This window comes from Aedes albopictus, chromosome 1, assembly GCF_035046485.1.
Source record: "Aedes albopictus strain Foshan chromosome 1, AalbF5, whole genome shotgun sequence".
Lineage (NCBI taxonomy): Eukaryota > Metazoa > Arthropoda > Insecta > Diptera > Culicidae > Aedes > Aedes albopictus.
Window position 1 is genome coordinate 43,306,998 of NC_085136.1, and position 24,426 is coordinate 43,331,423.

General features: G+C 38.5%; 1 protein-coding gene across 2 annotated transcripts in view; it reads right to left on the reverse strand.

Moving 5' to 3' along the window:
- The window catches only part of LOC115256380 (octopamine receptor 2), a 242,856-nt gene that overhangs the window by 1,911 nt on the left and 216,519 nt on the right, over window positions 1-24,426 (reverse strand). For both annotated transcript variants that reach the window (XR_003892593.2, XM_029854770.2), the window contains exons 6-8: window positions 12,340-12,747; window positions 12,160-12,231; window positions 1,490-1,659 (exon numbers count right to left, since the gene is read on the reverse strand). Coding sequence is in view for 1 of the 2 variants with exons in the window: in XM_029854770.2 (XP_029710630.1) it covers window positions 1,490-1,659; window positions 12,160-12,231; window positions 12,340-12,747 (650 nt within the window). In the remaining variant the exon portion in view is untranslated. The remainder of the gene's footprint in view (window positions 1-1,489; window positions 1,660-12,159; window positions 12,232-12,339; window positions 12,748-24,426) is intronic.

Sequence of the window (24,426 nt, forward strand, 5' to 3'; positions counted from 1 at the left end):
CAATTCGTTGTATAGTTTAAAGGAGTGAGTAGCGTATTTGGATTTGAGATAAATTTTATTCTATCGTCTCTTATTTGTGTTACGAGATTCCTTTTCTTTGTAAGAAATTTTGTTTTTTTCCTGCTGAAGCGTTTCAATCCAGAAGCATATGGCTTCCTCACAAGCGTACATCTTACCTCCATTTCCCCCAATATTTAACGGTTCGCACGCTCATAAGTGCCAAAGCTTGCCATGCGAATTTGGCGCGTGTTTTCATCTTTGGAAAGGCTCTCTAGTGTGCCTCTGTGCCTGTGGATATATACCTACGTTCCTGTCAGTCGTCGCACGTGGTGCCACGCAATTTGAAGCGGGAAAGTCTATCAGACCGAATAAAAATTAGAGAAGTTCGAAGCCGCCAAAAGCTGTCCGGCCACCCTTGAGTTGTGCACTTGTATTGTATCGTGTTTGCTAGAAGTGGCAATATAGAAAGCGTCTGTTACATCGTACCTTGATGTTTATTATTTTTCCCTCGAAATTGATCATTATTGAGAGCTTAGCGTCTTTTAATACATAGTCCTGATTCTCATACAATTTATCGTTAAATTTAAATTATTTAGCACATATTACCAAGCTTATTTCATTTTTTACCCAAACAAATACAAAAACAAATCTTTTTGAGTGTCCCTGTCAACGAAACTGTCATTTTCTAGGGATGCTCAAAATCGATTTATTCTTGTACGAGGGGTATAGAATTGGTTTTTTAGCGGTTTCGAGATAATTGGGTTCTTTAGGGGTATCCGGATTATTTCATAATCAGATTCTCCGCCCAAAAATTAGTCTAAATCCAAATTTTCATAATTTTTGGAGTCCGGGAACTATTTTTAAAATGCATTTAAAGTTTGTATGGGGAAATTTTTTTGTTCGGGTCGAACTGTCATTTTATCGATTGAACTGTCATTCTATCCACAAAAATTAAAACTGTTTTATTGATTTAACCATCAAAACAAAGGTATTGAAATCCAATAAAATCACGTTATACTCAGAAAAATGAGCTCTTTCGATTAGGCTATAGAAAATAGCAATATTTTATTCGCTAAACAATCCAATTCCATATTCTAAATGAGCACGGCAAACTAGGCCGAAGTTCAAATTTTCATGATTTTTGATGCCCGGGAACCTATTTGAAAATCAATTTGAAGTTTGTATGGGAGTGATTTATTGAATCACCCCTCGTCAAAATTTGAACTGGGCGGAGCTGTCAAGCAGTTGCCCAGCTGTTAAAAGATGATATAAAACAATCTCTCTGAACTTGATTTTATGCGCCAAATATCTAAAAATCGGAAAAAAATCATGAAAAAAAAACTCTTGTATAAAATTAAAAATTCAATGAATACCCAATTCAAAACAGTTGGTAACAATTTTAAATTTTAAAAGATTTTTACTAACGAGTACGCATTTAAATTACAAAAAAAAAGAAACTACACTACACTCTAAACTTTGGAGAACTTACCGGTGCCGATAGCAGCCGAAGATGTTGAGGAACGCCTGCCGGAAGCGACGGTTCATGAAGCAGTAGGTAATGGGATTGCAGCAGGAGCTGATGTAGGCCATCAGCTGTACTAGCGCAATCCCATTACTGCTGACGTACTGGTACACGAAGGCCGGCGAGTACAAATACACCTGCAAGTGAAACAACGAAAAATGAGGTTGATTTTCGATACTAGGATGAGGACAGAATTTTTCTTATCGAATATTGCCATCACTGATTGTTTGGTATTTGAACATTAGAGCGTAAGACTTCAGTATAAAAATCTTGAACTAAAAAAAAAAGTGAAATTGGCTTCTTTAACGGTGTTGAGATAATTCCATATTCTGAATCTGCATACAAAACTGTGCCGAAATCCAAATTTTCATGAATTTTGGTGCCCGGGAACCAATTTAAAAATCAATTTGAAGTTTGTATGGGAGCGATTTGTCGAATCACCCCTCGTCGCATTTTGTACTGGGCGGAGCTGTCAAGCAGTTGCCCAGCTGTCAAAAGGTGATTTTGAAAAATCTCTTCGAAATCGATTTTAGATACCAAAAAAAAAGTTCTAAAAATCTGAAAAAAATCATAGTAGTTCAGAAAAAGGTGCTCTTTCGTATAAAATCAAAAAAATCAATACATTTTTCTTAATTTAAAAACTCAATTGGCTTTTTTAGCGGTGTTGAGATAATTCCATATTCCAAATCAAAATTTACATGAATTTTGATGCCCGGGGACCTTTTAAAAAACAAATTTGAAGTATGTATGTTTGGTGCGATTTGTTGCGTCACCCCTCGTTGATTTTTTTACTGGGCGGATCTGTCAAGCAGTTGTCCAGCTGTCAGAAAGTGATTTAAAGAATTTCTTTGAAATTGATTTTATGTAACAAAATAAAGTTCTAAAAATCTGAAATGATCATAGTAGCTTAGAAAGTGGTGCACTTTTATATCTATTTTTAAAATCAATAAAATTTTCAAAATTAGAAAACCCAATTATGTGTATGTTATGAGTTTTTGTGCATTTTATTTCCGGCCTCTTATGTTTATTCTTTGATAGATCCGCGTATTTTGACTACCACTTGCAGTCTTCTTCAGTGTCAGTGACTACTCTTGACCTAGGATAGGATACGACAACTAGTCAACCCAAAAGAGACCAATTTGGGGACCAATAATCTTAGCAACGCGGAAAAACAAGACAGCAAGCTGTGAAATTAGACAGAGAAGTTGCAGGTGTCACATCCTATCCTAGCTCTTGACAGATAAATTTTGGCAAGTTGTTTGACTCTGTTTGTTCTTATTCGTTTTTTTTTGTTTGTCCAGTACCCGTTGGTCAAAACTAACTGTTAAAAGTGGTCGAATATTTGGAATTGGGCAAGTGGAATGTTAGGCCTGAAGTACACAGGGTCAAATATTTGACAAGGAAAGATCTCAAGAAACAACATCAGCATTGGTTTCTCTTTGTACAAATATTTGACCCTGTGTACTAACAGCTTTAGCTTTACATTCTTCTGTGGGTGGTGACAAAAGTTGACCCTCTTCTGAGCTCCCATAGCTCTATCGGACCCGCATAATTGGATATCGGCGAAATGGCAACTCATAATGGACCCTCAATCGGACTGGAAAAGGAACAGCAGCCACACATCAACATCCTCGTGCTACCAGTACAGAGTAGAAAGTGAAAGCAGCACATAGGCAACCAGTTCGATATACCGTCTACCCCCGTTGGTTTGACCTCATCTAATCTGAACACTTTTTAATTTGACCCCCTCTAATTGGCTTCTTTAGCGGTGTTGAGATAATATTCTGAATCTGCATGTCAAACTGAGCCGAAATCCAAATTTTCATGAATTTTGATGCCCGGGAACCTATTTAAAAACCAGTTTGAAGTTTGTATGGGAGCGATTTTTCGAATTACCCCTCGTCGCATTTTGTACTAGGCGGAGCTGTCAAGCAGTTGCCCAGCTGTCAAAAGGTGATTTCGCAAAATTTCTTTGAAATTGATTTTAGATACCAAAACAAAGCTCTAAAAATCTGAAAAAAAATCAGTGGTTCAGAAAAAGGTGCTCTTTCGAATAAAACCAAAAAATCAATACATTTTTCTAAATTTAAAAACCCAATTTGCACATCGTTCAAACTAAAAATGGTTCAAACGTCATTCTGCTCATGAAACGGGGTGAAACGGAACGCAGAATCAAACTAAAACAGCAGAAAGGGTTACCATCAGTGTGTTTTTGGATACTCACAGGGTTACTAGAAGTTCAAATTAAAAAATGAACCCCGTTGGTTTGCATGAGGTGTTGTTCAAACCAACGGGGGTAGACAGTAGTAGAATTAGAATAGAATAAATTTGGGCGTTGTACAAACTGTAAGTGCAGCAGTCAGTTGTAATTGCTCCAGTGGACAAAAGAGCTGTAAATTAGGATAAGTGGTTAGGAATAAAAAAACCAGCGCCACCTAGCAGCGAAATCACCAACCAAATGTTGAATCACCAGATAGCTCTTGACTTCCTGAAGAATTTTGCCGAAGACGACACTTTTCTATCTGGCCTGGATCCCGAGATAGAGAAGATTGAAACTTTACTTGACGACTAGCGCCACCTAGCGGCGAAATCACAAACTAATTGGTGAACCACCAGATTGTTCTTGACCTACCACCGATGGCAGAATTGTTCCAAATAAAGTAGATCTTGAGATATCGCATGTGATAACTTATGAGTGCATCTACCGGCGAGTGTACATAGCAACCACTTCTGCATAGCGCCTCTAGCGGCCAAATTGCCAACTAACTGGATGTTAGTTGGCATTGTGTGATAGATCTATTCTGGTACTACAACTTTGCCAAAGAATGTATGGCGTTATCTTGTAATATGCCTGAGATATTCGCTCACACCCCCAATTAGGCGAAATCCCATAAGCTCTGGGATTCCTACAACACTGACTGCCGTGTAATAGGAATCCGTGTAATAGGTGACCGTGTAGACGGAAGCCGTGTAGTAGGAGTCCAGACTGTATTTATTACTGAGGGAATTTACTCAATGAAAAACCAACTACCTACGTTTGCCACATTCCAACGCAACGGAGAAGTTTCCACTCACAAATAGTCCTGCGAAGCCTGACTAAGGTATGACGGAGGCGAATGCTGATGGGCAGTTGATGGGCTCTCTTAACCGTTATGTGGCCGGCAAACTTTTTGCTTTTTTCTACACCGTGTATTTTAAATGGGTGCTGGGTACCCGGGTACCCTGCCGGCCACATAAGGGTTAAAGACACTATATGCAAAGACACGAAATGTTCCAATTGGAATTCCAAATTTACTGTCAATGTCATTCCAATCGAGCAGGAGACCTGTCAAACGCGCTTTAAAGGCATTGCTCGGCAGCATCATCATCATGATGCGGGAATCATCATCATCAGTAACAATCATCAGATTTCGTGTCTTTAGCATATAGTTAGGCTCTCTCACCGTTACCACAGACAAACAGACATATTACTCAAATCGCAATCATCGCACGATTTAAACGGTCATTTTGAAAATAAAGTGTAGTTCGGACTGTGCTCGCATGTGTCATGGTGGCGCTGCTGTGCCTACATCACCTCTCAATTTTGGAGAGAAATGGACGCGACGCCGATCAATGTTTTCGTAATGGGCTTATCCACCGATGAACCGAATTCATCGCGGTCCGAGAATTTTGACACTAGAGCGGGGCCGTTCCAATCAGAATTCGGACCGCGATGAATTCGGTTCATCGGTGGATAAGTCCATATTACTCAATCATGAACCTTCATTCATGTTTTAGAACGAATAACGCCACGGGGGAGTTATCACTAAATTACTACATCGAGCCGAGGGAAACAAACCCTGCAAATGAATGCTTCGGATTGAGCATTATAGAGGGTGCTAGTGAGATGCCAAACGATGTTTTTGAAACAAATTTCTTCTAAGTAATATGTCTGTTTGTCTGTGTCGTTACCCTGACCGCTGTAGCAGTTGTGACACAAAATGCGCAATGGACTTATCCACCGATGAACCGAATTCATCGCGGTCCGAGAATTTTGACACTAGAGCAAAAGATCGATAAATTCTGATTGGAACGGCCCCGCTCTAGTGTCAAAATTCTCGGACAGCGATGAATTCGGTTCATCGGTGGATAAGTCCATATGTTGGAAGGGACGGCAAAGATTCATTAAATTCATGACAATGTTTAGCTGAACTCATTTTTTTTAAACAAATTACATAACATTGGGTAATTCTTGCTGAGACCGACCCACTATTTACACCTTTTCTTCAAAAATATTTAAGGTAGCGATTTTCTGAAAGTCCTAGCATAAAAAGTTAGGAAAATGCATTTGGTTACTCAAATTGATGGACCTCCCGTTAGTTAGAGCCACAACAATTTTAGTAGACCCCTCGATTTTGGTCAAATGGTGGCTCATTTAAACCGATATAACTCGAAAGTTTCTCCAAAAACCACCTAAACACGAATTGTTGTTGATAAGAGGAAAGATAGAGCTACTATTTACAATAATGAAAAGTTGGGTCGGCCATATTGATTTTGGTCGCCATCTTGGATTTTTATACCAAAACATTTTTTCACCATGATGGCAACCACCGATTATTTAAATTTTTGCATCAATTGAAAGCTGAGACATTTGTATATAACATATCAAAAAATTAGAGATGTCTTTTTCTTCTTTCAAAAGTTATCTGCCGTTTTATAAACCATGCCACTTTTGCGCACTGGGCCCGGTGCCGGCCGTTTACATAAATGCAGCGTTCACGGAGACAAATTTCGTTCGTTTGAAACAAAAATATTCATGTTTATTCGGTAAACTGATAAAATATTTAAAACTAAAATATTAATTTTTAAAACAAACTCAATTACATATTGATTCCTACAATACCCATTGAAGAGCCCCCCGTTCCGCCGTCGAGAACATAAACAAAACTCTCAAGTTCCAGCTGCATCACCAAACAAGATTTCCTTTTGCAAAAAAGGCAAGTTTCATCAAAAGTTTCCACGAAATCCCATTGATTTCGGGAGCGTATGTTATCAACATAATGTTGGCATTGAAAGTGCCACGCGGGAAGTGGATTTTCCTAGAGAAGGAAATAATTTTGTAAATTTGATTGGAAAACAAACATTTCCGTAGGGCCGACCTGCCACAAAAAAAACAAAAAAATTTACATTTGTTTCTAACATAACCAGTCAGAAGATACATGTTTGTTTCAAAAATGGATAGAATTTGCTTCAAATGTGACGTTCGATTTGCTCCAAACAGTTTTATTTTTGTTGCCAGAACAAACTGACAATTTATTTAAGTTTACCTGAAATATTTTTGATTTTACCATGCTTTTTTCTGCGTGTTATTTCGCAGTGTTACGAATTTAAAATCTAAACCCACTAATGGAAAGCTGAAGGTTTAAGCTTTTCAAAATACTAAAAAAGTTATAAAAGCAATGCCCGCATCAAAGTCAAACCCGGAAACAAACCTCCGATTTACCCAAATTTTGCCTTTGTGTATACATGCAGGCGTTTACTCGGATGCTGTTGCATGTCGTTGCCGGTGCGCATGGAAATGTATGGAGAAAACGTGGTCTAATTTACAAAACTGCAGATAACTTTTGATAGGAAAAAAAGACATCTCTAATTTTTTGATATGTTATGTATAAATGACTCAGCTTTCCATTGATGCAAATAATTTGAAAATCGGTGGTTGCCATCATGGTGAAAAAATGTTTTGGTATAAAAATCCAAGATGGCGGCTGTAAATCGGGGGGAGCGACACTAGTTTTGCCAAACCAAAAAAACCCCATAAAAAGCCGAAAAAAGTCGAAAAAAAACGGTAAAACCCGCAAAACTTTTGCGGGTTTTAGCGACTTTCTTTGGGCTTTTTTCTGCTTTTTTTAAGGTTTTCTTTGCTTGGCAAAACTAGTGTCGCTCCCCCTGTTGTAAATAGTAGCTCTGTCTTTCCTCTTTTCAACAACAATTCGTTTTGAAGTGGTTTTTGGAGAAACTTTCGAGTTATAACGGTGTATGTAAAAGAAATCGAGGGGTCTGCAAAAATGGTTGTGACTCTAACTAACGAGGGGTCCATTAATGTGAGTAACCAAATGCATTTTCCTTACTTTTTTAGCTAGGACTTTCAGAAAATCGCCACCTTAAACATTTTTGAAGGCAAGGTGTAGGTAAATAGTGGGCCGGTCTCAGCGAGAGTTACCCATTGCTCTCGAAAAGTTTACAGTCTTGACCTGTTCATCTATTTTCTTTTTTTTTCTGCAGATTTACTTCGAAGATGAATTCCAAGGGAATTTGCTTGGACTGTTTGGGAATCGCCATTCAATGGATCATTGAAGCCGACTTTTCCGCTACTCACCGCATCAAAACAAAAGCGCCACCGTATATGGATGGTAACACAGTGACAGCAGTCGAGTTACGTCAAACACACAAGGCTACGGTGGCGCTATCTGTTCATTTCATAGCGGTCGTTTTAGTTATTTTAGTGATCCATTTCAAGGGGCGTTTACAAGCGTTCTAGTAAAATGATAGACTTCTAAGTTAATGCGCTTAGGGGCTGTTCATAAACCACGTAGACCAAAATTTGGCCATCTCAGATCCCCCCCCCCTCCCCCCCTCGTAGACTTTTGTCCATACAAAAATTTTGAAATTTGTATGGAGCGTAGACTTTGGCCAGAACCCCCTCCCCCCAAAAAGTCTACGTGGTTTATGAACGACCCCTTATTACTTTAAATTGCCTTTAAAATGATGAAATGAATAAAGCAATCAAAACAAATACATTGGACGCCGTGTTGAATCGAATGTTGGGATGCTGATTCTGGCCCTTCGTCATCCCCCTGAAACAAACGACACCAACCGAGAGAGAGATGCTCTCGCACGTGTCGCTCCTACGTAAAGTTTGTCAAACCGATGTGTCAGTTTGGCTGCTGTCTCGCTCATCAATTGGGTTTTTAAATTTTGAAAAATATATTGATTTTTCGATTTTATACGAAAGAGCACCTTTTTCTGAGCCACTATGATTTTTTTCAGATTTTTAGAACCTTATTTTGGTACCTAAAATCTATTTCAAAGAAATTTTTTGAAATCACCTTTTGACAGCTGGGCAACTGTTTGACAGCTCCGCCCAGTACAAACTGCGACGAGGGGTGATTAGACAAATCGCTCCCATACAAACTTCAAATTGATTTTTAAATAGGTTCCCGGGCTCCAAAATTCATGAAAATTTGGATTTCGGCTCAGTTTGACATGCAGATTCAGAATATCGAATTATCTCAACATCGTTAAGGTGTCATAATGCATCACTGAGCTTTCAAAGGAATCATCGACTTTTTGCTTTTCAATGATTATTTGCCTCGCGTTTTTGAAGTGATAAAAAATTGACAATTCTGCAGCAACACCACTGAAAAAGTATCATCACAATCACTGCGAGTGAGCATATAGGATGATACATTTTCATACGAATATTCGCTTTCGTGGCTGAGAATTATCACTTTGAAAATTCGAGCATCATATCCAACATGGCTGCCGATGCTGATGACGCCGTAAAAAGCCTTAAAGAAGCCAATTGAACGACGATTCGAACGGCGGTTTTAGGAACGATGGTTCCGATTCGTCGTGTTCAGTTAGCAAATCCACGCACAATATATAATCGTCAGAAAATCCAGAAACATCTTTTGAATAGGCCTTTTCAGTTGACACAGAGAAGAGAAGGCCATCTCCGGAGTCAGAAATTGATAAATATTTCATGCTGTTGATCGCGACACCTAGCGGTTGAAATCACACTTTTTACACGGAAAATTTCAACCGTGTTGACACCAGGGCCCTACATTTTCAATTTCAATTGAAATTTTCAGGCGAAGTTTGTAAACAATGTTTTCAATCGTCAATGGAAACAAGGCGCCGTCGTCGTCGCTCAGCCCGACTGTCATCGTCACCGATGAACCGACGCTGCTGCGTCGTCGCAGATGCCCCTTTGTTTCGCACTCACAAGCTCACGCACGCTCGTTCGACATCGAATGAATTTCTCTGTTATAACTCAATTAATGAGTGTAACAACCGTCAAATCTGTGTAATGTTAATGTATGATATGCATATTTTACTGAAATAGTTTTTTACCCATAAAAATATTAAGCAAACACACTTTTTAGACAGTTTGAAAATTTCAATTGAATCCCAGTCGGTGTGAAAATGAGCCGCCACTCGTCGTTGCGTCGAAGAAAGTGACAAGAAGGGCGGATGAAGCGAAGCACATGCATGTTGTTTTGAATGTTCCCGTCGTCGGCGTCCGTCCGATGCTGATGGGCGCTCGCTTTCAGCGTCATGTTTTGGTTTCGACGATGTAGGCCCCTGGTTGACACGAAAGAGCAAAGTATTTCGGAGGCAGGTACACCAACTCAAAAACTGATTCGCAAAAAGATTGTGTTTGACTAGAATGTATTTCGGAGACACAGTTAAAGTTGCTTATCTCTTAAAACCGTAAATAGGGTACGCGATACGATAGTGGTGGGAATATGCATAATAGCATTATGATAATTAAGAAAAATTGGTAAAACACCGTAATTATGCTTTATAACAGCCTGCAATTGCAAAAACGACTTTAGAACGTCTAGCATGTTATTGCAATAGTGGTCGAAACAACAATTGATATGCTCTCAATAAAACATAACTTTGAAAAATAAGAGAATTAATCATCGATATGACGTCATTTATTCATTAATTTGGACTATACCTGAGAGTAATCAATACACTTCGACCCATGGTGTTGTTTTGACGTTTATACACGATGGAAACGAAATAGGCAGAAACAAAATAAATCGAGTCGATTTTTCACGTCAAAAATTTATCACTTTTCGTGTGGTCGGTTTGTTCTGAGATGCCCTTCTCTTCTCTGGTTGACAGGTCCGTATATGCCACTGTTTATTGCGCATTTCCCACCGCACTGGATCCCTATGGCAGTTATTATAAGTGCGGGATCGTGAATAAAACTGCGGTTTTGCATCGGATCGTGTCGCTGTCTTCTGCGCACTTATGCATTACAAGGTGCTGAATAAGTGCGCAGAAGACACCGAAACGATTCGATGCAACATCGCAGTTTTATTCACGATCCCGCACTTATACTAACTGCGAAAGGGGTCCAGTGGGGTAGGAAATGCGCAATACAACTGCCGAACTAATGCCGTTTTTCTTTTTGATCCAGTTCCAACCTGGGTTGGAACTGGATGAGATCACAGTTTCAACCCCAACCTGACTTCGGTTTCACTTGTATTATGTTTCCAGTTCAAAACCGAATTAGCGACATTTTTTCTTTTACTTGCGCTGCTTTTGCCTTGCGTTAAACACAATATCGGAAGTGGGGCGCTGTATTGTACACCTGGTATTCTATACAGCGCCCCACTTCCGACATAGTGTATAACGCAAGGTAAAAGCAGCGGAAGTACAGTGAGGATTCGCTCGTTGGGTCACGACTGCACCCCGATTAGCGAATGGTGTTCGTTCGTTGGGGCAACTGACAACTGATCAAAATGCTGTCGACACATGCAAGTGACGAGAAATACGTCCCGAAACACTCATATACTTGCACAAACGTTCTGTATATAGGAGCTGCGATGCGACGGCGGTCAGACGTCAAACTCGTTTTGACATCGATTTTGACATTGACAGTGCTTTTAAGTTGGGTTTTGCCCCAACTAGTGAACATTCAACTATCGAGACAGCCCATCTAACGAGCCGTCAACGAACGAATCGGGACTGTAAAAGAAAAAATGTCGCTAATTCGGTTTTGAACTGGAAACACAATACTAAAGTTTGTTTGAGTTTGTTTGACGTTTGTTTGTTTACACATTTTCCGCCAATCCAGTTCCAACCCAGGTTCAAAAAGAAGAACGGCATAAAGCGCAAACGCTAAACTGTCATTTTCGTAGGAGAACTGTCAAAGGCCCTAGAAATCAGCTGATTTAAGACGTCAAATGAAAGGGCCCATGGTCCACTGCACGAATTTATGTTGGCCTGCTTACTCTCGTCGTGCCGGCACCTCTCAAACGTCAAATTTTCTTTGGGAGTAATGGGTAGTACGCAGAACGCAAGAAATTTCTTGGCCTATCTTGATGCGTGGAAAATTCAGGCAAGGAATCGCTCAAGGAATGAGAAAGCGTCGCTTTATTCCGCTTCCTAGTACGGAGCTGAAACGAAACGTCAAATCAAATGGGGCTTGCTGTGTTATAAGTTTCTTGACCATTCCGGTCACGGAAAAATAATGCACTGAACGAAAATTACTTGAGCGATTCCGTTTGAAGTGCATACCTCGCATAAGCAGGCCAGCCTAGATTCGTGCAGTGGACCATTGGCTGCTTCAAGGTGTTGAGATTATTTTGTTTTGTAATTATCTGCTAAAATCTGAAACAACATTGACAGATACGCGTATTTCGACTACCACTTGTAATCTTCCTCAGTGTCAGTTATCCACTGAGGAAGATTACAAGTGGTAGTCGAAATACGCGTATCTGTCAAAGGATAAACAAAATAGGGCGGAATTAGAAGGTACAACACTGATTACACTCATTCGAAGAGGGTATTCTGTCGGTAGAAGACCCATATTTGGGCTAAAGCTGTAAAAACTAATGCGTTAGAACTCTCGCACTTACCGTATTGAGTATATGCAACGGCGCCCAGCAAACGAAGAACTCCACAATGATAACAAAGAGCATCCGGATGACCTGCGGGCAGAGAAAAACAAGAGAATAGAGTTACGATAACAAACAGCCAACTGGTATTTTGTCGAGGATGAAAGCAAAGGTGAAATAAATGGATACAAACAAGCTAACCTTCTTCTTGGCCTCGATGCTTTTGTCCATGTAGTTGGAACGGATGGCGTGGCGGGTGAAGGACGGCGTAGCCGGTATTGACAGGACCGATGGATCCGAACTGGTTAGGGGAGCACCAACCATTGCCATGGTGGAAGCCGTCGATAGTGCGTCGGTGGCACCCTTCGGAGGCTGACCATTGCAGGACGAAGCGACCGTTGGCGCCGTAATCCGGCAATCGTGGAAGGCCGTTTCCGACATTGGTGTGGCGAGTGGGGTAGCGGATGAGGGCGGAGGCATAAAACTGTACAGCTTATTGCCACATCCGGCACTGTTGTTGACGGATGATCCGGTTCCGGCCGGTGCGATGAATTGGGTGGCGGAATTGAGCGTGATTATCGGGTTGGTGTTGCATTTCGGGCGGCGGCTCTGGAAGGGGGAATAGTTTGTAGCATTGGTTATCCAGCCGCTTTTATGTCTCTCACTACACACGTATTATTGATCAAATTGCATACCTATTCCTCAAGCGGGAAAAACTAATATAGAAAGTTTAGAAGTGGCTCATTGATGCATAGAGAGTGAGGATATTATATTTGCTTTTATCCCTACGCGCGACATTTCAAGTGAAAAATTCACTATGAAAGTATGTAAAATGCTATTGGTAAGCGCAGGATTTTGGAAACTTACACAGACAAAACACTGTTTGAATGCGTAGCAATCCAAATATCACTGCCAAATGCAATCATAGTGTGATTTCCATCGCAATAAATTATATTTGAATATTTCAATGATTTTTCTACTTAGCGGTGAACAAAATTTTGTCACCTACTAGGCTCAGTGTGTCAGTTATGGCTATAGCACCTCAAATTGGCTATACACTGTAGTTTTTATTACGCGGTGCGTCCTAAAAAAAACCGCGTTATTTCAAAAACCGTCGTAAAAAAACGCGTTATTTCAAAAACACGCGTAAAATAGTTAGGACCACATCTAACGTGACTTGACTTTTTTTACCACGTTTTTTGAAATAACGCGGTTTTTTTACGACGTTTTTTGAAATAACGTGGGGTTTTTTACGCGGTTTTTCTTACGCCGCACCATTACCGTCGTAAAAAAAACTTCAGTGTAGTTGATTTTCAACCTTTATCGATGAAACACAACATAAAACATTGTGTGAAAACAAGATTATACTCACAAATGATGATTGCAATCATTCAAACTTCACAATTTGCTAAAATTATTTTAGAAATAAATCATTTTCCTTATAATTTCGGCTTCTTTGCACCCTATTTCGCCATAGTGTACCAGTTATGACTAATCCCATAAGGAATGTATGCAAAAAGTGCGAAGTGGAACCGAAATAAGAAAATGTGTCCAAAACTGGCACAGTGTCCCTATCATTGGCACACGCCGTAATAAATACTAAAAGTAGTTTTGGCTCGGTTTGTTTATTTTTCCTGTAAAGTATGGAAACTACACAATCATTTGACATATTGGAAACATTCGTCGGTCATCTTCTTATTTTTGTAGAAATAGTTTTCCTTAGGTAGTGGTATTCCTATATTAGGCCATATGAATAAAGTTGAGTAAATTCTCTTTACTAAATATATGTGAAGCCGTGGAGCAAATCTCTGTGAAACTTCACAGAGATCTGAGTAAAGAGTATTTACTCAGCTTTATTCATATGGCCTATTGCTTATGATTCGTATGCTAGGGTAACGGTCGAGTTTTGGACCCCTATTTAGAATACATTAATTTGAATTTAAGCCTAAATCAAACAGATTCAGAGGGTGTTACACATAGTGATGTTAGTATGATCGTGAAAGCCTCCACTGTTCATTAGAAATACCCACAAGGTCATTTCTGGCTGAAAATTTTATGAAAAGAAATGATCTTTGAGGCATCAACAGTGATAACTGTTTTGGACATCCCAATGCATTTTGGACCCTGTTACATATAAAACTAACTTCACTGGCCGGGTAGTAACCCCACGGTTCACTCGCGGAATAGCGCGTTTCGGAAACAGTTTAAAAACTCGAACTTTCACTTAGCCACTTGTTAAATAATTCAGGAATTTATTCAGAAATTTCTCCAGGATCTCCTCGGGGAATTCCTCCAGAAATTTCTTCAGGGATTCCTCCAGGAATTTCACCAGGAATTGATTTAGGAATTCCTTCATAAATTCTGTCAGCAATTCATCCAGAAATTTCTCCAGGAAGTCCTTCAGGGATTCCAGTAGAAATGCTTCCAGGATTTTCTCTAGGAATACCTTCTGGATTTTTTTCCAGGGATACTTCCAGGAATGCTTCCAGATTTTCCTCAGGAAATTGCTACAGGGATTCTACAATTTCTACCAGGAATTCCGCTAAGAATTCCTCTAGGAACTACTTCACGGTTTATTACAGGGATTTTTCCACAAATTTCTCCAGGGATTCCCACAGAGGTTCCTTCAGAAATTCCTTCGAGGATTTCTCCAGGAATTCCGTCAGAAATTCGTCTAGAAGTTCCCCCAGGAATTTCTCGAGGGATTGTTTTCAGAATTTTCTCCAAGAGTTCCTCTTAAGTTTCCTCCAGAAATTCATCCAGTAATTGTTTCATGAATTCTTCTAGAGATTCCTCCAGGAATTTATTCAGGGATTTCCCCAGCAATTCCTACAGGAATACCTCCAAGAATTCCTCCAGGATTGAATCCAGGAATTTCTCCAGGGACTCCCTCATGATATTCTCCAGAAGCTGATCCAGGAATTGCTCCTGAACAACCTTCAGCAATTATGTCAGCAACTTCTCCAGGAAATCCTCTAGGGATTTCTTCAGAAATTCTTAGGAATTTTACAGGAATCCCTCCAGGCATTTATCCAAGAATGTCTCCAGAGATTTTTTCAGGAATTACTTATTTCTCCAAAAATTTCTCCAGAGATTTTCGCAGGGATTCCTTCAGGAAATCATTCGAAAATTCTTCCAGGAAATCTTCCAGAAATTCCTCGAGGATTTCTCCAGTAATTCCTTCAGAAAATCCTCTGAAAATACCTCCCAGGATTTTCTCAAGGAATTATTTTCAGAAATATAAAAATAATAAAAATAGAAATCTCCCATAATTCCTCTAGAGATTCCCCCATAAATTCCTGCAGGAATTCCGCTAGGAATTCATCCAGGCATTCCTCCAGCATTTTATCCAAGAATTTCTCTAGGGAATTCTTCAGAAATTTCTCCAGGTATTACTCTCGGACATCCCTCAGAAATTATATCAACAATTCCTCCAGAAATTTCTCCAATAAATCATCTAAGGATTTCTTCAGAGATTCTTCAGGATTTTTCAGGCATTCCTCCAGGAATTGCTCCAGGAATTCTTTCAGATATTCCTCCAGGAATTGCTTCAGAAATTCTTACAGGGATTTATCCACGAATTTCTCCAGGGATTTTTCCAGAGATTCCTCCAGGAAATCCATCGAAGATTTCTCCAGGAAATCCTCCAGAAATTCCTCCAGGAAACCATCAGAAATTTCTCCAGGAATTCCTCCAGAAATTCTTCCAGGGATTGCTTCAAGAATTAATTCAAGAATTTCTCCAGAAACTCCTGCTGGGTTTCATCCAAGAATTGCTACAGGAATTAATCCAGGGATCACACCAGGAACTTGTTCTGAAGTTGCCCCAGGGATTCGCCCATGATGCTCTCTAGAGATATTTCCAGGAATTCCTTCAGGGATCAAGCACCCTTAGCAAATTTGAACCTACTAGCTTTGATAACTAAACGCAACACGATGAAAAGCATTATATAACCCTTCAGCAGTCACGATGTTGTATTATGTACAATACGTTGGATAAAGCCCGCCTGTTCTACACAAATCAACGTGGTGCTGGTAGCGGTAGTCATTTTCTAGATGATTTAGGGTTTTTTTTTACTCCTGCATTATTTCTTCTGGAGCTCAGATTTTTTTTGATGATATCTACAAAATATTCGTAAGAAATTATAGCTAAACTCTTTCGTAAATTATGAACTCTTTTGAGAACTGAGCCAGAATTTTCTTTATGATTTTCTTTAACATTTTTTTTCAGTAAAACAGTAAACCCGTCCGAATATTTTTTTCAAAATGTGTACATAATGTCTTCCATGACTAACTGGAGTTCTTTCAGTAATTAATCATCCAGTTTGTATATACTTATTAGCAATCTTGAAATGTCTTGGATCTCTGTTCATCTAAGAATAAACCTTCAGTTGAATTGCTCCGAGTACATCCTTACCGAAATCTCCCCAAAGATGGTTGTTTAGCACTTATCCACTCTTCTTGCTTCACTCGTCCGTGGGACACTTTTCCCAGCAGAACACAAGCTTTCTTTCCCACTCCGATTTCAATTCTTGCACAAATTACTTCCTCAAGGCACTGCACCAGCGGGCGGGTATAATCGGGTGGAATCGTCGGGATTTGGTAACTTTTCAGGCACCACAAAACCGAAACAAGACCGGGATATGTGTAAACGCGCCGAGATGCGAAATTCAACTAACTTATTTATTTACACTTATGCTACTATTTACAAATCTTATGCTGCTGTTTGACAGCTAACGTGCGATGGTGTGCGTTTAATTAGCACACTGGTCGCGGCAGGGGTCAAAATTAATTATATTAACTAGATGGAAAATTTCATTACGTCTTAATTCAGGTAAGTATTTAACTATGGTTTTATATATTTACTCATATACTGCGTATACTCAACTCAGAGCATAATCCTATAGAAAAATCAATTGACGTAATCCCGGAAGGATTCTTGGAAGAATTTTTGAAGGTATTCTCGTAAAAGCCTTGAAACTATCACCCTCGAGTTATTCCTGTGAGAATTCCTGAAGGGAATGCCTGGAGAAGAATTTCCTGCAGGTATTTCCGAAGAACTCTCAAATAATGGAATTAAAAAAAAAAACCTGGAATTTATTCAAAAAGAAATGTCTGGAGGAATTTAAGAAGGAACTCTTGGAAAAATTCCTGGTGCTTTTCCTAGAAAAATTCCGGAAGGAATTCCTGGAAGAATTCCGAAAGAGTCTCTCTGGATGAATTCCTGAAGGGTTCCCAGGAGAAATGATAGAAAGCAATTCTAGCATTTAAGTACTTATATGTTTAAAGTAAGTCACAGCGACTTCTACGCAACCAAAACCTGCGTCGAGACTCTTTTGTGGCATGTGGGATACTTGGAAAAATCCCTGGAGGATTTTTTGTCTCGCTTATTGTAAGATTTCCTAATGGAATCCCTGAGTAAACTTCTGAAGAAACTGCTGGAGGGATTCCAGAAAGAATCCGTGGATGGTTTTCTGGTTCTTGTATGTATCCTTTTTAAATTATCTACCAATGCTATTCGCTGGAAGAATTCTGCCGTAAATTGTTGAAGTAATTAAAAAAAAAATCATCAGGTAATCCTGGAGAAATTCTTGGGTAGATCCCTGGAAAAAATGATTGAAGGGTTTCATAAATTACATAAGAAACTGAGAAGAAATCACTTCATGAATTCCTTGAGCAATCCCTGGAAGAATTCCTGGAGCAATCCCTGGAGGAATTTCTGAAAGTATACCAGGAGAAATTCCTGGATAAATTCTGGGATGAATCTCAAAAGAAATTTCTGGAGAAATCTCTTGATGAATTCCTAGAAGAAATCCTAGATAAATTTCTGGAGAATTTCCTGGAGGACTTCTGGAAGGAATCCCTAGAAAAATTTCTGAAGAAATCTCTTGACGAACTCCTAGAGAAAATCTTAGAGAAATTTCTGAAGGAATCCTTGGAGGAAATCGTGGAGAAATACCTGAAGGAATTTCTGGAAGAATCCCTGAAGCAATTCATGGAAATTAGCTAGAGAGAATCCTGGCAGAATGCCTGGAGGAACTTCCAAACAAATTCCTGTTGTAATCTCTGGAGAAAGTCCTGGAGCAACTCTTGGATGAGACTCAGCAGGAACTCCTGGAGAAATTCCTGGATGAATTCTTGGAGCAATCCCTGGAAGAATCCCTGCAGGAATTCATGGAGAAATCTCCAGAGGAATTCTGGGAGGAATTCCTGGAGAAATTTCTGAAAAAAAAATCCCTCGAGAAGTTCCAGGAGAATTTCCTGGAAGAACCCTTAAAGGAATTTCTGGAGGATTTCCTGGAGGAATCTTCGAAGGATTTCCTGAGGTATATCTGGAAAAATCCCTGGAGAAATTGGTGGAGAAATCCTTGGAGGAATCCCTGAAGCAATTCCTGGAGGAATATCTGGGGAAATTCCTGTAGAAACGCCTGGAGGATTCCATGAAAAAATCCTGAAGAAACCCAAGAGGATTTTCTGGAGAAATTTCTGAAGAATTTGCTGACATCTGTCTCAAAAGAAATTCCTGGATAAAATCCTGGATGAATGCCACGGCGAATTCCTGCTGGAGGAATCCCTGAAGGAATTTCTGGAGGAATCTCTAGAGAAATTCTCAAAGAATTACTGGATGAATTTCTGGATGATTACTGGAGAAATTCTGAGAGATTTATTTTTCTATTATTTTTCCATTTCTGAAAAAAAAAATGATAAATACCTGGAGAAATTTCTAGAGGAATTTCTTGAGGAAGTCTGGGAGAAATCCTATAAGAATTCTTGTAGGAATCCCTGGAAAAAATCCAGAAGGAATTCCTAGAGAAAATGCTGGAAGAATTTCTGAAGGAATCCCTGAAGGATTTCCTGGGGAAATTCCTAGATGAATGGCTGACAGAGTTTATAAAGGAAACTCTTCTAGATTAATTCCTAGTGAAATTCCTGGAGGGATTTCTGAAGAAATTCCTGGGGTAATTTCTGGAGAAATTCCTCTAGGAGACCCTGGATAAATTCCTGGATGGAATTTGGAGGAATGCTTGCATGAATTCCTGGAGGAATCCCAGGAAGAATTCCTGAAGCAATGCCAAGATAAACTCCTGGAAGAACTCCTAGAGAAATTCCAGGAGGAGTCCCTGAAGCAATTACTGGAGTAATATTTGCAAGAATCCAAGGAGGAATCCCTGGAAGAATGCCTGGATTAATTCCTGGATGAATGCCTAGAAGCATTCCTGTACGAGTCTCTCGAAAAATCCTTGGAGGAATCCCTTGAAGAATTCTTGGATATGTAGGAATTCCAGTGGGAATTCCTGGTGGAATTTTTGGAGGGATCCTTGGAGGATATCATAGAGGAATGCCTGTAGGAATTCCTGAAGGAATCTCTAGAGGAACTGCTGGAGAAATCTCTTGAGGAATTCCTAGAGTAATTTCTGGCGGAATTCCTGGAAGAAGTTTTAGACAATTCCCTGCAGGAATTCTCAGAGGAATTCCTGGAAGAATTCCTGGAGGAATTCCCGAAGAAATTTATGGAGGAATCTCCTAAGAAATTTGTAGGGGAATACCAGAAAAATTTGTAGAATTCTTGGAGAAATTCTGAAGGAAGAGTTCGTGGATGAATCCCTGTAGCAGTTCTTGAAGAAATCCGTAGAGGAATTCCTGGAGAAATTCCAGGAGGGATCCCGGAGGCAATTTTAAGAGGAATTCCTAAGGGAATCCCTAAACAGTTCCTGGAGGAAGTACTGAATTAATTCCTGGAAGAAATCCTTGAAGAATAAAAGGAGGAATTCCTGAAGGAATCCCTACAAAAGTTCGTGGAGGAACTCCTTGAGGAATATCTGTAGCAGTTTCTGGATGAATCACTGCAGGAGTTCCTGAAGATACCCCAGGAAGCAATAGTTCCCAAGATTTATACATCTCAGAATTGCCCTGAAAAAGTATTCTATGGGCGTTTTTTTTTATTACCGTACGGGTTTGGGCCGAAGGGTCTCAGATTTTCATAAAACTTTTTCCACAGGCAGGGCTCATGGATATATGTACAAAAAAAAAATGAAAAAATTAGGGTCGCCTATTTTTCCGGAAAACTCAGGTGGAAATTGTTTGTTTTCCCCTGACATTACTTGCTTTGAAAAATCATAACTCAAAAACAAACCATCGTAGGGACAAAGTTTTTTCAGAAAATTAAAGCAAATTTTCTCAGAAATCACAAAAAAAATATGAACTGGAAAAAGTTTTCCACAGTTGAGAAAATTCGTAAAGAAAAGCCGGAAAAACTATGCCCGAGCTCGCGGAAAATTTTCAATTTCTTTTGAGAAGGATATTTTATAAGCTTTAATCGCTGAAATTTTTGGAATGCACTTTTTATTTTTTTTTATTTTTGAGTTATGGCCAATTTTGTTGAAAAATGTCCAAATGTGCCATATCAGCCTTTTTTTTACAAAAAAAAAAATGGTAACTCAAGAACGAAGCATCGTAGAAACAAAGTTTTTGAATGAAAATGAAAGCAAATTTTCTCAGAAATAAAAAAAAAATATTAAGTGGAAAAAGTTTTCCATAAAATTTTTAACCGTTGTGAAAATTCATAAAGAAAAGCCGGAAAAACTATGGCCGAACTCGCGGAAAATTTTCATAAAAATATTTTTGAGAAGGATATTTCATAAGCTTTGATCGCTGAAATTTTTGGAATGCACTTTTTTTTATAGGCTTATATGGTCATTTTTCACAAAATTGGCCATAACTCAGGAAAGAAAAAAAAAGTGCAATCCAAAAATTTCAGCGGTCAAAGCTTATAAAATCACCTTCTCAAAAATATTTTTTCGAAAATTTTCTGCAAATTCAGGCATAGCTTTTCCGGCTTTTCTTTATGATTTTTGTCAACGGTGGAAAATTTTGTGGAAAACTTTCTCCACGTAATATTTTTTTGGATTCCTGAAAAAAATTGCTTTCATTTTCAATAAAAAAAACTTTGTTTCTACGACGCATCGTTCCTGAGTTATGATTTTTCAAAGAATAGGCTTATATGGTACATTTGGACATATTTTAACAAAAACGAAAAAAAGTGCATTCCAAAAATTTCAGCTATTAAAGCAATAGAATATTTTTTTTGAAAAATTTCCACGAGTTCGGGCATAGTTTTTCCGGCTTTTCTTTACGAATTTTCTCAACTGTGGAAAATTTTGTGGAAAACTTTTTCCAGTTCATTTTTTTAGATTTCTGAGAAAATTTGCTTTTGTTTTCTAAAAAAACTTTGTTTCTACGATGCTTCGTTCTTGAGTTATGATTTTTCAAAGTAAGTGGTGTCAGGGGAAAACAAAAAATTTCCATCTGAGTTTTCCGGGAATATAGGCAACTCTAAATTTTTCTCATTTTTTTTTTGTTCATATATCCATGAGCCCTGTCTGTGGAAAAAGTTTCATGAAAATCTGAGACCCTTCGGCCCAATTTGTACGATAATAAAAAAATCCCCATATGTACACATGATTGTTTTAAACTAATAAAACAAAGGACAAACAGAGCCAAACAACCTGCCAAAATTTGTCTGTCAAAAGTGGTTAAATATTTGGCGTCTGGGCAAACTGTGTATCAGCTCCTATTGTATCTTTGTATCCACTGTACATATACGTATGTACAACTCAATCACATGAGTTCATAGCCATGGCGACAACCAGAAACGTATTGAATAAGCCGCTACCGGCTAGTTCAAAGAAAAAAAAAATGCCTAACGTTTAGCAAATTGCTAAAGTTAATAATGATAAATGGTATCGATTAGCAAATCTCTCAAGACATGCCTTTGGGGTTCCTCCAAAGAATTTAATTATATCCTTCTTTCCTTTAGAATTCCTCCACGAATTCCGTCAGGGGTTCCAATACAGTTTCTTCCAGAATTCTTTCAAGAATTTCCCCACAGATTTCTTTGTTCCTGCCTCCAGAGGTTCCTAAGAAAATCCTCTGCAGATTATTTCAGGGATTTCTGCCGAGATCATTTTAAAAATTCGTCCACAACTTCCTTTGGGAAATTTCCCACGAAAACCTCTTAAGGATTCCTTCAAATATTCCATAGAAAATTTATTCAGGTGTTCTTTTGGAATTTCCTGTACAGATATTTCGGGAATTCCTCCTGAAAAATTTACAGAGATTCCTTAGTTCAGAGATTCTTCCGAAAATTCAGCCAGAGATTTCTATGGAATTTCTCCAAAGATTTCTAAGGAAATTCTTCAGTGATTCGTTTGGGAGTTTCTCTGGAGATTGTTTCGGGAAGTACTCCAAACATTTATTCAATTAATTGTTCCACAGATGCCTACCGAGGATTTCTGATACCACTTTGTTCATTCTTCCAGAGATTTTTTTTTTTTAAATTTTGTAATAATGGTTTTCTGTCAATTCCTCCAGAAATTCTTCCTCGAAATCCCTGGATATTATTTCGAAAAAATGTCCACAGTTTCCGTCCAGAACTTCCCTCAATTAGCTTCGTTTTTTCTTACAAAAATTTACGGAATTGTTTCAAAGATTCCTTTAAAATTTTATTCGTAGGCTCTTTAAGAATTTCCTTCAAAGATATACCTCGGAAATTTCCCTAGATAGTTTCAAAAATTTCTCCGGAGATTCGTTAGATAATTTCTCCAGAGAATGCTACGATAATTGCTTCTTATATTATTTTGAAAATTTGTCCCTCAAAAATCAATAGTTTTTTGAGAATTATTCGATGCTTCAGAGTTTTGGGTTTATGCAACGACAGTGATTGTTTTTAATAAATTTACCAAACAAATTTCCAACAGTTTTACCGGAAAAAATTTGTAGATTTGTTTGGAAAATCACCAGAAAATTGCTAGATAAAAACATTCCGTGAAATTTTCGATGTTCTATCTCAAGATTGATTACTAGAGTTTTGAACAAGGTTTTAGCGGCATCTTTAAATGTTTCTGTAGTCCAAATTCCATCAGAAAATTTTGATCGAACCCGTTGAAAAAACTTTGCCGAAATTTCAAAATTAATTCCTTTCGAAATTTCTGCAGGAATTTTTGAAAAAAAGTAAAATAAAATAAAAATACAATACCTACATTTTTCTCGTGTACTTTCTTGTGTATGTTTCCATGAAATTGTTTAAGAATTTTCTGGTCAGTTTTCAGAATTTTACTAGTGGAGTCTATGCGAGGTCGAAATTTGTTGGGGGAGAAGCTTTTGATAACAATTTTGGTGAAATTCTTGGAGCAATTCACCAAGACGTTCATGAAAGACTGCATAAGCCGTGTTTAGGATTTTTACATTTAGATGAAGTATTGAAACATTTCGGTAGAAGAAAGCTATTTTGGATTCCTGTGAATCATATTATAACCTATTTTGTGAGAGATGATTTTATTTTTTTTATCTGTATTAACGAGATTTTTAGCCCTAGGCTAGTTCATCTCGGGACCCACGCTTTACTTCCCTTCCGAAGGAATAACTCACATTTTGCGAGTTTGTCGGGAGTGAGATTCGATCCCAGGTCCTCGGCGTTATAGTCAAGTGTTCTAACCATCACACCAGGTCCACTCCCCCCGAGAGATGATTTATTTGACAGCCAGTTATCTCTTATTATTATTATTGGTTTACCATATTTTTTATCGTACAACAGATTGTGATCTCTAATAAAAATTTAATGGCATTCCTAGGTAGTATTTGGGGTCTCCAGTTAGTGATTAAGGCTACGGATCGCCAATCCGGAGACGGCTGGTTTGATTCCGTTCCGATCGGGAAAATTTTCTCGACTTCCTGGGCATAGTGTATCATTGTCCTTGCCTCAAAATATACAAATTCATGCAATGGCAGGTAAAGAAAGCCCTTCAATTAATAACTGTGAAAGTGCTCAAAGAACACTAAGTTGGAGATAGGCAGGCCAAGTTCCAGTGAAAATGCAGAGCCATACAGAAGAAGAAGAAGAAGAAGAAGAAGAAGAAGAAGAAGAAGAAGAAGAAGAAGAAGAAGAAGAAGGTTGTATTTTCTTGTGGAATTTCTGAAGAATTGATCTAGAATAGTGATAGATTGTAAAAATTCTCCTGTAGAGAAGATTTATGAGATTTTTTTAGGATTTCCTGAAGTTGCTATAGCATATATTAACGAATTTACACACTAAGAATGAATCGCAGAATTCTGTGAAATATTTCACCGAATCTAAACTGTAAACTATGATTTAACAGATTTTTCGGTGAAATTCATGCTCTCCCATGAAACTGTCAAAATTTCACAGAATTTTCGGTGAAGCTAAACAAACCACCGAATTTTGTGAACTTTTAACAATACGGTACGGTAAACAATCAAGTTTTGACCGCGA